The sequence below is a fragment of the Zalophus californianus genome, chromosome X, assembly GCF_009762305.2.
Source record: "Zalophus californianus isolate mZalCal1 chromosome X, mZalCal1.pri.v2, whole genome shotgun sequence".
In the NCBI taxonomy this organism is placed as follows: domain Eukaryota; kingdom Metazoa; phylum Chordata; class Mammalia; order Carnivora; family Otariidae; genus Zalophus; species Zalophus californianus.
Genome location: NC_045612.1, coordinates 36,038,334 through 36,055,334, shown reverse-complemented (window position 1 = coordinate 36,055,334; position 17,001 = coordinate 36,038,334). Strand labels below are relative to the sequence as shown.

Sequence of the window (17,001 nt, the reverse complement as noted above, 5' to 3'; positions counted from 1 at the left end):
CTGACATTCTCTATGTGGTCAGCACATGTAAAGAGTCAAATTCAGAAAATGTGTTCCACTTGCCCACAAGGAAATGGCAAACTGTAGTCAAAATCAGTCCTCTTCTCGCTATTGGCAGCTCTCTTTCTTAATTCCTATATTCACAAAACATTACTGAAAGATGTGTAGATCCTTATTATGCTAGAGACACCAAAGCAGTATTGTTGATTATAGTTAATAACTGAGTGAGGCCCATTAGCAGCGATGATACCAAGGTTTGGAGGGGATGACGGGCAACACTGTCATACTATTTTTGATGAACTGAATCACAAAATGTAAGGAATGGAAAAGCTTTCAAGAAATAATTTAATCCACTCTGTCACTGGACAGACGGGGAAACCGAAGTCCAAGAGAAAGGAAGCAATCTGTCAGATATCACAGAATGACTTATTGGTAGTGCCAGGGTAGAACCCCTATGTCCAAATTCCCTTTTTCTGCTCCTTCCACTACCATAATACATTGACTTCCACACAATGATGTTCAGATCCCAGATTGATTTCTTATAGAAAGTGCCACAAAGAGAACTTCCGTACATGGTTTAATGTGGCTCTCCCATTTTTGTACCTACTACCGGACTGTTTGCCATTAAGGGAAATAAGGACAGTATGTAAATGGATCACTTCCACCATCAGCACTACCAGCAAGAATATCTGTAAGTATACACTGAAGACGAAAAGCCTGTTCATCCCCCAGCCCATGCCCAACTAACCTCATATACTCCCACATCCTGTGGATGCTTGTCCTACAGTTGATATTTCCCCATTCAGGGAAGACAGATGGCTAAGAGCATGGGATTTGGATCCCAACAGAATCTGGAGACCTTTTCTGCTGCCGACTGGCTGTGTAACCTTGCTCATGGTACTTAATCTGCATGAGCCTGTTTTGTTCCTGAGGTCACAAATGAATTACAAAAAGACTGGGCTCTTCTCATTTTTGAGCTGGACAGGAATTACAAAGAGTCTCTTATCTACCTCCCAGTGAGATAGGTTGACCCTGTTAGGGATTTTACTTATGGGATATCCATTTAATCTTTGCACTAAATTGCATAAAATTCATGGTGGAACTGGGACAAATCACTAGAAGCAATTAACTTTTAACTCGCATTCCAGATGCTAAAGCACATCCCTCCCACATACATTTCAGTTATCATTATTGTTCACGTATCTATCCCTACAAGAGATCCTCGCTGTAAGGGCTTTTTTATGGCTGCAAAGTCATTCCAAACACTTGCTAATGGATACCCAATAACCCAGATGCTTGCCAGAGCCCTCAAACCTGCTCAAGCCCTGGGTTCTGTATCTCAGCCCCATCGATGCCTCTGTTGTACTGACGTTCTTCCAATTCCATACATACGGCACTATCAGTAATTGCTGAATACTGAAGAGGGAATGCGACCTATTGGTGGACAGAAGAATTTACACGGTTCCCATTATTATACCTGGAAAGTTGCTACCGTATATTATCTTTCTTTGGAAGTGCTCAAAACACTCATCCAATCAAAAGCCTGGGAGCTATTTATAAATTTATTTGGGAAAGAGTCTTTCCCCATTTTCTGCACCGTGGATCTTCGGGGTCCTTAGGGGTAAAACGGGCTCTGTGCGCTCCCTCCTCTTTGAGTAAGAGCTATTATAATTTTTATATATCCCTAGAGTTAAAATATTATGTATTGGGATTTGTTAGGGCTTTTGGATCTCCTGGGCAGAAGAGAGGGGCTTAAATTTCATGTTCTCCAATCCAGCTCTCATAATTTAAGGGAAAAGTGACCAAATTAATCTTCATCCTTGTTGCCAGGATTTGGAAACCCCGGGCCTGGGAGGCATTCTCTTTTAAAGACTGAATGCCCAGTTCTGAAGTGGGCTTCCTCCCCCCAGCTCCTCTGGGCCCCATCGGCAGTCCAGGCCTCTCTCTCAAACAGACCAGCCACTGGCCTCCCTCCTGCCTGGAGGCTGAAAGGCCCCTCCATGCCCTGGACAGTACATGGCCTCCCAGGGGCCTCGGGAAGGAGGAGACCACAAGGTCTCCAGAAAGAGGTCTCTGGAGCCAGATAAGCCCAGGACAGCAATAGCTCTGGCCTTGACTCTGAGCTCTACTTAGAAATAAACGGAGACAAGGTAGCTGCCCCTCTCGGGCTCCCCAGGCTGGAAAAGGAAGCAGATTTCAGTGCACCATGATGTTGGGAAAACCAAGGCAGTCCATCCCTGGCAGGTTTGCAAACATGAAGCAAGGCTTGGGCAGTCACAAAAGGAGAGAAAGCCCTCCAGCCAACGAACTCCATCTGGGCTCCGGCATCCACCCACCACAAAAAAAAAGCAGGACTGTATTAACACTCGGGTGAAGTTCCCCCTGAGAGAAGGGGACCGAGGCATGACAGGGATGGGGAAGAGGCTGGGGGAGGGGGGGGATGTCAGAGGAAGCAAAAGTACATTGAGGATGAAATAACAAGAGTAATAGTAAGGACTGTAATAGTACAGGTGGCAGCTGGGCCAGTGGCACACTCCCCAAGTGCTTCTAAGGCACAGCAGTGTGAATGGCTTCCCACTGACATATTAACCAGGAACAACAAGTTGCCGGCAGACAATAGAATCACATGATCCCGTGGAAGCCCTGACCTGCCTCCCTACCCCTTCCCTCCCTTCATCCAGCTCCCTCCCAAGACAACTTGGGCCCCTGGGGCTCCGTGGAAAAGGGGAGGACGAGGCATACACACAGGGCAGAGACCAATGACCAAAATCAGCATCCTTCCCCAAAGCCGGGGTGGGGGGGGTACTCCTTCCCAAAGACGGCTTGTGATGACACAAAGGGAAAGCAAAAGCCTGTCCATGGAGCTGACACAGCACCTTCCACTCTGCCACCTCACTGGGAGCCCCCGCCCTCCTCAGTCACATACACACACACACACACACACACACACACACACACACATGCCTCCTCCCCACACACCCACACACCACACACTCCTGGCCCACACGTGTGCAAACCCACACATGCACACTCTCACCAGAGCAGGTGCCACCAACAGCCTGGAACCCAATTTATTCTCCCCACAGAAACTGCCTTTCCCAGGCTCTGTGACGGTGGATCTGTGAATCCTGGAGGGGCCTGCAGATTCTCGATTGTTTCTCTTGCACAACCAGCTCTGCTCTGAACTACAGCGTTAGGTCACACTTAGATTCCACTAAACAAGGATTTCAAGAAACCTCAGATCTGGGCATGATTTCAACAATTGAAAGGAGGTGGCTGCTTCACAAACAGAAAGGTTTTCATTTTCAAAAAGCACTTGATAAATGTGTAAACCCCAGATGCAGAAAAGGCTCAGCGCTTAGAAAGACAAAGATTCAGAAATTTTTTAATTCTTCAGATGGCTTGGCCTTGTTTCCCATCTGGAGTTCTGGGCATTCGGGATATTTATTTTTCAAGTGGGGAGGAGGGCACAGGGAAGATGAAGTAATAAAAAAAAATTGTTTATAACATTTTGTTAATTTGAACAGCCAATCTCTAGCCTTTCACTGCACCTCTAAAAGCAAACGAAGGTTTTCTGAACAGCAATTTGTTCAAAGACCTTGCTGTTCATTCTTGATCTGTAATTTATGGATTAAGAACTAAGAATTTTGTCATCTAATTGGTTGCTAGCAGCAGTTACTTGGAAAGGTACTCACAAACTGTCTAGCAAGTTGGTTCAAGGAAATAAAAGAGGAAAAATGTGTCACCACCTAAAAGCAGTCCATTTCTGGAAAGCGGTTCAACTACCTCCCCCTGCCAGTAATTTGTCAACAGGTGCCACTCCCTCACCCCAGGCCCTGAAGAAATTTTATTGCCAGAATTTGTCTAATGCAGACCCAAACTTCACACAGAGCATCTTCCGATGAGGACCGTTTTAGGTTTGATTATTCACCGAGCATATCAAGTACCCTGTTCCTCTCCCATAGAGGGGAAGAAAAAAAAAAAAAAACCTATAGAGCTAACCTGTGTATTAAAATTCTGCTCAAGAGAGGGGGATCAGCATGGGCTCTACAGCTTCTGGGGATAGGGAGAGAGCTCCACAGATAACGTAGGAGGAAAGAGAAACTACAAGTATCTTCCTGTAAAATATATGCAGCTAAATTTCTCTGGTGGCTTAATCAGTATGGGAGGAAAAAAAAAATCCCTCTTTGGGCTCCTTATTATTTATTTAGGCAGATCAAAGGGCTTTTCCATCTAGCTTCAAACACTGTGGGAGTCATTTCAGATCACAAACAATACTGGTGAATGAGTTCTGAAAATAGCTTTCCTGGGAAGGCGGGCCTTGTGCTAAGCGGGGCTTTGGATTCTGCTCCACACCCCAGCCAACATGCTCCCCTCCCACAAAGCAACAGACGTCAACCCATCCACATAAGGGACAGAGTCCCACAGACTCTTCCATGCTGATGGCAAGCGCAAAACAAAAATCCCCAGCTTCATTGATATTTTGCTGGCTTGGATGGGTTTCCACTAAGCTAAGCAGTCCGACTGACCAACCCCTCCCTGGGTCTTCCGTTTCATTGGGCAGATGGGAATCAGGTTCTTGCTCATTTAAACCGGAAGGGCCCTGTCCATTACCCCATATCCTGTTCTAAGGCACTTATCAGAACTTAGGCTCCTGCCCTTTGAGGGCTGCACAGAAGAGGTTGAAAAAGGTTAGGAAATCAACTTGGTTAAGGGGAAAAAAAATCCTAAACGGGCCAAGTTACGGGTGGAGCTCAAAGTGAATTGCTTCTGGCTATAAAACAGGACCTGGAGGGGAGGGGAAACCAACGAAATACCAGGAAATGCCAGGTGCATTCTCTTACCTTCACCCTACTCCACCCCCTGACTGCCTTCTCTCCTGAGTCACCCAATGAACTTCAAGCCAAGCGGTTCTTTCCCAAATAAGTGAGAAGGAGACAGGAGGTGAAGAGTTAGACATCGAAGAGATCACAGGCCTAATCTGGGAAAAGGACCGCCCCCCCCCCAGGTCCAGGGACTTCAAACCTCACGGTCACCCATAATTACCCATGGTAACAGGGCAGGAGTGCCACACAAAACTGCCATCGTTGTTGGCCATGGTCAAAACCTTCCCCTCTGCCCCATATGCTGAACTCCCACCGATCAGAGACATGGCCCCAACAGTAACAATAGGAACAACAAAGAGAATCATGGCATCATAAGGTCCGGTTGATATAGCAATGGGACAACGGGCCTCTGAATAATGCAAAAGTACATTTAGGAGTAATCGGACAATATGAAATAGTCCTCCTGAACTAATGACACGTGGTAAAGGAGTCATGGGGCTATGATTCTTTCTGCATTTTAGCATCTGACCAAAAGTTCTATGTGACATGACGTGAGTTTAACTTAGATGGTTCAAAAACGTGACAGGCAACTAACAAACACTCTGCAGAAGAAAGATGAAGCAGTGCAGAGTTCATGAACTGCCAGGACATCCAAGGCAAGTGACATTCTGAACCTGCACATATTCCCCACCCCCCACAGTAATATCTAGGTGTCTAATTCTTAGTGTCCGAAAGAATCATAGGAATTCTGCAGGAAGATTCGTTCCTAAAAAAGTGATGAGAGTTCTGTGGAAGGGAGCAACTGAAAGTGACAGGCTACTCCAGATTAAAGTTCAGGAAAACTTGCTTCTGCTCCTCCAGGAAGGGCTTAATAACTCACAAGAAGAGGCACACTGACCCTTCCTTCACAATCCCAGGAGACAGGACAGCGTGTAGCTGTAGAAATCAAGACTTGCGTTCCTGTTCATCCACTAGGCAGTTGGGGCCATGCTCAACCTATAAAGTCAAGGGAATATTAATACAGCACTAATTATGGCTGAAGAGGCTAGAAATTCAGGTTGGCAGGAAATTTACTAAGCCAGGGGCCAGCCATGCATTGCAGAGTTTGTCATACCAAACACCTGCCCATTCCTTCCCTTCAGATTCCCAACACACAGCAGAAGCTGGTTGGGGATGAGGCCAGGAAATGACAGAAAGGGAACTCTCTTACCTGGCTGCTCCATACTCAGGGGGATGCTGATACCTCATCAGTTGCCCCTCTGTTCTCCCTGGCTGGTTCAGACGATGCTCACTATAGAAGTGCCCTGGCTCTTGGGGCTTGCACACTACAGACTGGGGTGGCATGCCCTTGAAGGGATACTCTGGTGGGGGGCCTCGGTGTTCCATGCCCTTCAGGCTATGCTGGCTGGGAGGTGGCCCCTGGACCTTGTAGAATTCACTGGAACTTGTGGGAGTCTTGTAGAGGTCACTGGGTTGTGGTGGGGAGAGGGGAGCGCTGGTGACAGGTGGATGGGCCTTAACTCCACTGGTGGCCAGTGACATCTGCATTAGTCGTTCACTTAAGGAGCGGACATGTCCTTGCTTAAGGTCTCTGAGTCCTTCATCCTGGTGCATCTTCCCAGGATTGAGCCGCTGCACCGATGGGCGTCCCTCGGTCCTCATCTTCTGGTTGGTGACTCCAGTGACATAGAAGGCAGCTCCAACACTGGCATGCTGTTGGCCCCGAAAGTACTGGGACTGGACCTTGGCTTCTTCATAGGTTGGGAGTTCTTCATTATTCTGCATTCTAGGGGAGAGCTGCTTCTCCATGATGATGTTTTCTGCCTGGATTTCCTGCCCCTGGGGTTCTTGTCGAGCAGCATGAGCCACAAGCTGTTGGTGGTGGTCTTGGGGACTCAACACATCATTCTGAGGGCCTGGGTTCCCACTGCTACTGGGGAAAGGAGGGCCATTCCCTGTGGCTTGCTGGTGTATGGCAAGCAGGTTGCGATTCTCATTAGGATTGCCATAGCGAAGCTGCTCTTGTAGCAGACGCTGCAACACTGTGGTTCCTCCACTTGGCTGTTCTTCAGAATTTCTCATCTCTATTGCTGGTGGTGCCTTGTGAAGAGAGAGAGAAATTGGGCACCTGGGCTGCCCTTGACCTGGGAAGGGGAAACAGGAAGCTTAACACCCAGTTGATGGATAAATCATTCCTCTAAAGGGGAAGAAAATGGGTATTTGGGGGTGAGGATTCCACTCCAGAGACAAAGGAGAGAATTGAATCTAGAATTAATAGGTTAATTGTTGGTGACTCCTGGCTCTAGCATTGATATGATGAGGAACTTGGGGGCATAAGAGCTCACTGCTTCCTCTTTCGCTTTTGGCATGGGTTAAATATCCAATCTTGACTTAACTTCTAAGAGAACTGGGGAGACCTGGAACAGTCAGGTAGGATGACCAGAGGGGGCAATTCTCCTAGGTCCTTACTCAGAAGGTTCATCTCTCTGTATTCTATTTAAATGAAAAATCCAATTCTTATGGTCGTGACACTGGGGGCAGGCCACTAGGGAGAATTTACCCCACAGGCAGGATCTGTAAAGCAGGTCATCGTGTGAAGGGAGCTACAAAAAGCCAAATAATAACTAAAATAAATAAGAGGTGAAGAGAGCTTGGCTTGCACTGAGTAGAAATGATCCCCGCTTGACGCAAATCATTTTCTCTGATCTCATAAAACTCTAAAACATAGCTTTTTTAAAAAAAAAATCCTTTTTGTATTGTCCATTTTGGATTCTCCTTGGCTTAATAAGAGAAGGGCTTGAGATAACTGCTATTGACAAAGTTTCTCTTTCAGCCATCCAGGAATAGTCACTGAGATTTTTTTTTTTTTTTTTTTTTTTTGCTGTTGTTGTTGGCTAGGAGGAGCTTAAATGGGAAGCCCTCTTTCATTTGAAGTGTGCATCTGACAGCATTTAGAAATTTACTAATTCTTCTTAAGGAAGAAATACGGGTTGAGCGAAACAGGTATTGGTAGTAAGACACCTCAAGATTCAAATTCTAATCATGATAATGGATTTATAGGGTAACCTAAGCAACTGATTCCTCTTTTCTTGTCTTCTGTTTTCCCACCCGAGAAACTAGTAGTAGGTGACATCTCTATTTCTCTCTCTCTCTCTCTCTCTCTCTCTCTCTCTGCAGGGTATAGGACACACAAATTCATCAGAGGCTCATAAACTCTTTGGACAGAATCTATCATGTGAAGTACTGCAATTCAATACTCATGTTCAGTAGTGAAAGTTTTACTCTAAGGATCTTAAGTGGTGTTGGAGCATGGGCATGATGTCACAGAAAAAGTCACAGTAAAGGTCAACCTAACCGGCCTCGGGTTCTTAGATGAGAACTCTGTAATCCTGGCTCCCAGGCTCTGATTTCTATGATATCAAACAGCCTCCAATCTCTCTGGAAACATGATCCCTTTCCTTTAGTCATGCAGGGAATGGCCAGAAGATGTGTATGGTAGATAGAAAATGGTCATCTTCTCTTCTTTTTTGCACTTCTTGCATGATTACTGCTACCTGGTTTCCAATTGTTCTAAGGAGCAGTTTGACCCCACAGTTAACCTTCCAAAGGCCCCTTTTAAATCCCTTTCATCATATTCTCTGGGGAAAGGGTGCACCAAAGGGCCGAGCAGCCTGCCCTTTCCCTCCCTCCCTCCCAGTGACCATCTGGGACTCCTGGATTTAAACTGTCAGACTGGGATTTTCTGATAGGCTGACAAACATAACATGTAAATCTCTTTTGGTGCCTTTAAACTGGGAAGATGACTACCAAGCTACCTTTCCTCTCTCAGAAAATGGAAACGGGAGCATGTATGGTTAAACAAAATCACTTGCAAACCCATCCTAGAAGGCAGGGAAACCCAGACATTGAGCGGCCCCGGACCCTGAAAGAACACCACCCCCTCCCAGTCCACACCCGCCCCACCCTGCACACACACACACATGCTCACACACACACACACACAGGCGTGCACGTGTGTGTGTGCACGCGCGTGCGCACACACACACACACACACACACACAGATGGTGCATACCTATTTCTGCTTTCTTTTAGGCTTAAAGCCTTGATCAGGATAGGGAATTCTTGCTTATGAGCAGCTCCAGAAACCGCAACGGCAGATTCCCTCTCCCCTAACACTCAGGTTCAGGGTAAGCGCCGCCAAGAGTCCAACCACTGGTCACTCTGAAATGTTCAGGAGGGGGAGGGAGGAAGAAATAAAAACGTCGTTTCTATTTTGCCACCAATGGCCAAAAGTTCACCAAACCAGTCCTTCCAAGGGAATGACTTCTCCTCCCTTATGTTTGCCTTTTATATGAGTGGCAGAATCCATTTCCATTAGGACAAAAAGAAACCTCACTACCAGCAGCTGTGTTCAGGAGGTCAGCCAGTTTCCAGAGGATGGAAATGTTCAGGTCTGGGACTGGAAAAGATTGCTCTGTTCTAGCCTCATGGCCCCCAAAAGCTGCTGCTTCCACTCTGAGTTGGAATGGTGGCTGAGGACAAAAGACAGACCCAACGTCACCTGTAGGGTGTGACCTTGAAACTGCTATCAGCAGGGGGGCACATGAGTGAGGCTCATGGCCCCACATCCCAGGAGGGAAGGCCGTCATCAGAAGGCAGGTTTTTGATTTAGAAAAAGGGGGGGGATACTCTGTGAAGCTCCCAATTTAATTGCCACAGCCTCAGATGGGCAGAGGAAAACCAAAACTTCTTTTCCACCAAATCATTAAGTACTTATTGCATGCTGGCTATTCCACACGTTCGCCAGCCTCGTGCGAGACATAAGGAAGGATACAAAAGACACACATCTGGTTCCTGCCCTCACAGAGCTTACAATCTGATTGCCGGCCCGTCCATTCTTACTGGAGTAGCAAAGGTGATCACTCTTCTCAACACACAGCAGCAACTCTTCTCCAAGGACAAGATGCCTCCCTCCACTTGCTTTCTCAGCACTTCCATGGCCCCGGCATCTCCCCAGAAGTAAACTCCTAGGCTCACATTATAAGGGCTAGATGCAAATGCACACCACGTATGGATCTGCAATAGTCCTCATTTCTAATTACTGCGCTGGCCCTCTGATAAGCCCTGCAGGGCCAACCAAAATGATTATGAAACTGAGGAGTTTGTGTTTAGGTGAGATGCACATGATCCACATTCCTATTTTCTGTCCCAGCCTAGCCATGACTCACTCATGTCACTTAAAAGAAAGGCTTTAATCCACATCAGAGATGCCATTTGAAGAGCAAGGCAATGCAAAGGAAGCGCACAGCGTCTCTGTATTTTGGGAGCCTGTCCAAAACATCCAAGTTAAAAAAAAAAATCCACAAAACCACACAGTGATTAATTTAACATTATTTCCTTGCAATGTTGCCAAAAATAAAGTGAAGAGATACAGAGTGAGCAAACACGGAAATTTGTCTTTCAATCTTGTTTGGGCCCAACATATAATCACAATCAAAAGCAAAATCATCTCCAATCTGCAAGGTAATTATTTTAGGGGGTCTTCCTTAATTTCAAAGCAGAGGAACAACTTCTAGTTGGAATCAAAGCTGAACTATTAACAGAGTGTGGTAAATAACCACCGTGCTTCTATTGTGCGATTCTGAACAAAACAGTTGTCTTTTTTTTTTTTTCAACCAAAACATGCAGAAAACAGCCTGAGGCCTTTAAACTTGAGCCCCTGGCGAGAAAGCACCATACAATTATTTTCCAGGACGATTTCGATTCTTCATGCCGATTTTGACTGGCTTGCTCCTCATACCTAGCTTCTCACAAAGAAAACTTTCCTTGTCCAAAATCTTACTCTCTTCCCTTAATTTTGTCCCCTCTCGTCCATATCCTTTTCAAAACCCAAATCACTTTATGTCAACCGGACACAGATTGTCCCTCCCCACCACCCCGCCCCCTGGCCTTTTTTGTTTCTGTCTAAAAGAGGAAAAGAAATCAGCCTAAGAAAAAAAGCGGTGCTGATTCCTCTCCAGTGTACTGATTTTTTTTTTCTTCAAGAACTTATGTTCGTCTACATGTTAAGAGTCACATAAGAAGGAAAACACTACTCCATTTATTTATTAGAGAAAGGAAGGGAAAAGGTTCCTTGTCTCATGCGCAAGAACTAAAATAGTATGAACTCTGCAACCTTCAATCTGCCCGCAGCTTTAATCACGCCACTGCCAGGGTTCTGACGTCATCTTCAATCAATAAAATAACCTTGTTTCTCCTGGACAAACAGACTGTCCCCGAGGATATTTGATACGGGAAGAAAGGCTTTCCAATGGTTCTCTCTTTAAAAATACAATTTGAATCTATATATTCAACTCTGCTGTAACAACAGGGCAGCAAGGCCAAGCTAAATTCTTACTGTATCTGCAGTCATCGGCCTCTCCCAGTATACCTCGGTCAAACCCAGTTCTGGTTGAACCAAAACACATGAGTGAGAGCCCAGATGTTTCTCAAGCCACGTCCCAGAAAAAGCAACATTACAAGGTGGCCAGGGCAGACCGAATTCCTACCCTTCAAATAAATTTTGAAATACGCCTGTAAGATTTTCTTTCTAGCCCTTCTATCTCCTCTCCCTATTCTTCCCCCAACCCTCACTCCACCAACCAAGATGAAGAACCTAAGTCTAGGAAACCTGTTTCTCTGCTAAATCTCAGTCAACTTGTTCTGGACAGTTTTACTTTGAGCTAAATGGAAAGGAGCCAGTTCAAAGTTTCCCCTATGTCTATATATCTACGTGCATATATTTGTGCAGAAAACACACACACACACACACACACACACACACACACACACACACACACGCAAAACCTCCCACACAAAGAGCGAGGCAAAAAAGCCCTCTGAATTCTCTCGTGTCTTCTCAGGTTGGTCCAGGTTTTGGCCTGAAGTGTCCTAGAGAACACCTTGCCCAACAGTCTTGCAACCCAGGATACTAATTCATTTCCTCTGGGAGGTAAGAAATAATAATCCCTTTGCAGGTTATCTCTAACCTTTCAATGCATGACGGGCAGAGAGTATAAATGCTATGGTTAAGGGCCTGGGCCTAGATTCACACTGCTTAAGTTCAAATCCTGGATCTATGGCTTATTGGCTGGCCTCGTACATTTCTTTTGACCTCCTTAAATCTCATTTCATCATTTTCAAGATAGGGATAGCAGGGCCCATACCTCACAATGTTGTTATAAAGATTAAGGGAGGTAATTCATGTAAAGTGCTAAGCACAGAGCCTGGCACAAAGTAAAGGCTCAATAAAATCTATTAATATTATTATTTCAAAGTGGCTTTTTTTTTCCTAGAAGACTACAGCAATTTTATGAATTCGGGTTTTCTTTAAAACCTGTATTTGCAACTCAGTCTTTGTGCAGGGGTTCTCAGATCAGCGAAGACTAGAACTAGAAAGACTCTAAGGAGACCATCTAGTGGTCCAACCCCCTCTTTCTGTACATGAAGGTACAAGAGCTTAACAAGGGTCAGAGCCTGGGCCAGAATGCAGCTTTTATGACTCCCAGGGCAACAGTCCTTCTACTCTAATATATTATCTAGCATATTAGTGTGTACATAGAAGATGCTTAATAAACATTTATTGAATTGAACTGACTCTGGTTTTAATAGACTATAAACCTGGCTCAATGTTACCACCAATTTTCCAACTCCATCAGAAGTCAAATGTTAACAGCAGGAGGAAGAATTCAAAGAGGTAAGAGAGAGAGATGTGTGTAGGTAGAAGCATGGCAGAAGGCCCTTGCAAAATCTTTCTTCTTGAGGTCAAGATTTGTAGGTGGGACGGAGAGTAACATGAACCTCCACTGATCAATGTCTCCAGGCCCATGTTCTTGGTCTTGCCAACATCAAACCAACTTGGAACTTGCCCTTACGTAAGTCCAGCCCTAAGAAAAGGCTTTGAGTCGGTCCCACCTCTTTGCTTCTAGCTCTACCTCTACCTCTATCTAGATTATGTTGGAAGATTATTTTAAGAACCACAGCAAGGCCTTGGCATTTCCAAATCTTACTGACAATCAGTGTCAGATATCTGTTTCTGAGATGGTTAACTCAAAGGTGTGGCCGACTGGGTCCCAGTTGTACTTTTCTGTACTCTAAAGCAATTAACTCGAACATGTTAATAGGCAACAAAGGTGATTAACCCTGAAGTGTACATGAGCAGTGACATATTGAGTAACAAGAAAAATCCCGTTGCCACCACCCCACCATCCCCCTCCACACACACCCATTCCAAGGGAGGAAGAGGGCACGTCATGACATCCCAATTCTCCTTACCTCAGAAAAAGGAAAAGCAGTCCGTGAAATTAGACTGAGCATAACCTGAGAAAACTTTAGGAATATACCTAGAAGATGCCTGCTTTACCAGTTCCCTACCTTCAATGCCATACTACTCACTTTTATTTTTGTTTCTACTTTTACAAGTAATATAAACACAACATGCAAATATTTATAACGAAGAGAAAAAAAAAATCGCTCAAGGTCCCAGCACCTCAACCTAAACATTGTTATCAATACAGAATATTTCCTTCAGTTGTTTCTATGTGTATTTGTGTTTTTACAAAGCCATGAAATATTGACATATGTACAATTTTGGATCCTACATTTCACTTCCTCATAAGCACTTTCTCCATGGTATAGACTTCATAACAAAACATTGCAATGACTGTGTAATAGTCCGTGACAGGAGTGTATCAAGACTCATTTACCCATTCTCCAATTATTAAGACATTTAAATTGCTTTCAGTTTTGTGCTAGTCTAAATAATGTTACAAAAACACGTTTAAGACTTAGCCCTTTTCGATATTTTGGATTGTTTCCTAATGATAGAATCCCACAAGTGAAATCAATGGGTCAAGGTGCATGAATGTTTTTAGACGGCCCACTAAAAAAATAAAAGTAGCAAAACACCAAAGCCCCATGACATCTCTCCTCCATTTAATGAAGAGTTCTTCTCTCCCATTTTTCCACCAGGGCAGAGCAGGACTCCTGGGAGGGAAAGAAGCCAAGAGAAGCAGTGTAGTATCCCAGCGACTTGTGAAATGGCAGAGTGGAATGTGGGCTCCCCTGTGAATCCAGCTTGCATGCACTTGCCCCAAATTGCCACCCGGCCAAGAAGCTAATTAGTAAAAGCATCAGGTGGGTGAGAACAGGTTCATGGCCTGTAATGGCTTATATCATGTTTCATTTTTGCCCTTGGAAAGATCTGACAGTCAGCTTGAAGACATTCAGTTCTAGTGACCCAGCATGCTACAGTCTGAGAATTAAATTTGTTAGTTTTCAGATACTAATCTTCCCTATATCTTAAAGGGTATCTTTCTGTAGAGAACTAAGCATACACGACCAGTGAGCTTCTGTTTTCGGCCACAGGTAAGGTGGCACATTTAAGGTCAGCCCTGTTTAATGTTATATGACTAAGTGGCACCTGTCTGAAATGGTCAGTGTGTTATAGACACAGGTTTATTTGCAGACCCAGCCGTAAAAGTCATCCAGTCCTAAGCAGAGAAGGCAACAGGCCAGAGATGCCCTGGCTTAGCAAGAGCAGACCCAACAGGCATTTCTTTCCTGGGCTGCTTAGTCAGAGCCCTCTGAAGAGGCCAGGTCCATATGCCACCTTCCCCTTGAAGGTTTTTCTCTAATCCTCCTCCATCTTCCCTCTGCCCCCAACTCGGCTCAATATGGAAAACTAATCCTCTCTCGTTGGTGTTGCCACTGGACTTTGTACACAGCTCGACTGCAGGACTATCACACACACGATGTAGTTTCCACAAACTTTTATTGAGCGTTTGCTGTAGCCAGGCACTGGCTAGGCCCTAGGGTGGATAAAAAAGAGAAATAAACCACAGTCCAGTCCTCACGAAGCTCCCAGTCGAGCAGAGGGGGGACAATCCAATGGGAAGCTCTGGCAATGCAGAGGACCCTGCCAAAAACTCTGGGCCCCCTGAGCAAAGCTTCCCGGAGGAAAAGACCAATGAGCTGGATAGGAGACGTCTGATAACCAACTTGATGTTGGGGAAGTCGGAAAGGGAGGAGCCTACGATAGGATGAGACAGATCGTTGGGAGTCATTAGCATACGGATAACAGGTCAGGTCAAAGAGTGGGCTAGAACATATAGGGCGGGAGCAGAACAGAACCAAGGATGAAACTAAGGATGGACCCTCGGAAGAAACCATCATTCAAGAGTCAGGTACTTTGCAAATGTGCAAATGTGGTAGTGAGAGAGAAATTTCTTTATTTGCCCCAGTGCCTTGCCCACCCCGCCCCCCATACCTTCAATCTAGACGTTGGAATACATGCTCCAGGGACAGAAGTCCGCAGTTACAATGCAGAGGGGAAGACAGACAGAGAGAGAGAGAGAGAGAGAGAGAGAGAGAAGTTAATTTTGTCTCCTAAGCTTCTAAGTACCTGAGCCAGAAATGGAAGATCTTAGAGATCACGGGCTGGGTGCATGATTTCCCCCTGTATCCTTCCCAACACCTATAACGTTAACTGGTACCTGAAATACCCAGAAGAAACTGCATATTGCGTATTGAGTAAATCACAACTTCCCAAAGACCTTGCTGGAGGCAACAGAAAGAGAAGACAAGGGATGAAAGACACGGAATAGCAAGAACAATAATTCTGTTACCTTTAGTTTCTCAGCTTTTCTTCGAAGGAGACAAAACCTCTTTCACTTCTGTTATCTCACTTGTCCTTCTCCACCGCTCTGTGAGGAAATAAAGGCAGATGTGATTGATTCCATTTCACAACTGGAGACGCTTTAAGCCCAGAACAGATAGCTAATGATAACTCATTTGACCAAGGTTTCACCGTGGCTTCCTGGTGGGGCCAGGATCAGAAGCGAGGTCTGGTGACTTCCTGCCCTCTGCAGGGTTACCAGACACAAACCTCTGTGGACCTGACTCTCCATTGTTTAAGAGGACAGTTCACAGGAGAAACTTGTTAGGAACGCGAAATTCTCTCAGGACTCTAACAGTATCTTGAGCAAGCCAGTGCGCTGCCCCCAGGAGAAAAAACCGAAGACGTTTTCCTGTATCGACACTGGAACGGTGAGATGTAATTTGCAGTGATGCTGCGCTAACATAATTGGGAGCTCCCTGTGCTGCTGTACCCCTTTTGAAGGGAGCCCCATCTGCCTTCAGTCTGGTTTTTGTGTCTGAGTGGGGCTCAGGTGCTGACTGCAGGTGTGGCATCCAGCAGGTGCATGGACGGGAGCCAGAGTTTCATATCTTCATACCAAAGGGCTTGAGTCACTCCCCAAAGGCAGCCCCTCCTCCTCACACTGACTTGCAAGGCCCAGGAACCTGTCTTGACCAAGTTGCCATTGCAAAACTAAATCTAGACTCTGCCTTCCCAGGAAGGCCTAGGGTAAAATCAGTTAAAGTACAAATCTTATAACCCAGCCAACCTTCCCACTCTCTGAAACTAGTGCAGGCATATGCTGCAGGCATAGCATCAGAGGATATATGTACAGAATGACTGTTCCCTACTAGCTATGGAGAAAAGGAGGACCACAGCAGGCCCATATTATATATTTAGCTAGAGAGTACTTATTTTATTGCAGATGGCCCTGAAACCTCATGTGTAAGTATTCATTCCTCTAAAAAACACAGAGTACAGTAGAAAGAACGCACTAGGAATCCTGGACTCCAGTTTCCATCATGACCAGTCTCCTCCAGGCTGCCAAGAGACAACCACTTAGCCTAGTCACAAAAAGTACCAGGTCAAAAAAGTCATCATTTTGCCCTCATGGAAGCCCAACTGAGAGCCTGGGGCAGAAAGAACGCTCTTGGGGAATAGAGGGGGTCATCCAAATTTCCTTAGCTGCAAAACTTGTTTGCTTTTAAAAAAACAATCTGCCCCCCACCAAAGACACACACACACACACACACACACACACACACACACACACACACACACACACACACACGAGCAAAGAGAAACTAATTGCAGGAAAAAAAAAACCCAAATGTTACCTTAATAAAATGGCTTATTGTCATTTATCGTATTTCTCCAGTTCATATGGAAGACTCAAATTAATAAGCTTTGGTTTACAGCCGGTGATCCCAAAAGTAAAACTGGTTACTAAACTAAAATGTGATCACTGTATATAAATAGAGCGAAACAAAATTCTGAAC

The 17,001-nt window shown here is 45.3% G+C and overlaps 1 protein-coding gene across 3 annotated transcripts in view; it reads right to left on the bottom strand.

Annotated features, from left to right (window-relative positions):
• AMOT (angiomotin) overlaps positions 1 to 17,001 on the bottom strand; it is a 61,898-nt gene that overhangs the window by 38,175 nt on the left and 6,722 nt on the right. Inside the window, exons 2-4 of one of the 3 annotated variants that reach the window (XM_035725778.1) lie at positions 15,492 to 15,569; positions 8,900 to 9,048; positions 6,037 to 6,970 (exon numbers count right to left, since the gene is read on the bottom strand). In XM_035725778.1, the coding sequence (XP_035581671.1) occupies positions 6,037 to 6,908 (872 nt within the window). In that variant the 5' untranslated portion in view covers positions 6,909 to 6,970; positions 8,900 to 9,048; positions 15,492 to 15,569. Of the gene's footprint in view, positions 1 to 6,036; positions 6,971 to 8,899; positions 9,049 to 15,491; positions 15,570 to 17,001 lie in introns of those variants that run through there. The other 2 variants (XM_035725779.1, XM_027609258.2) reach the window with 2 other exon arrangements.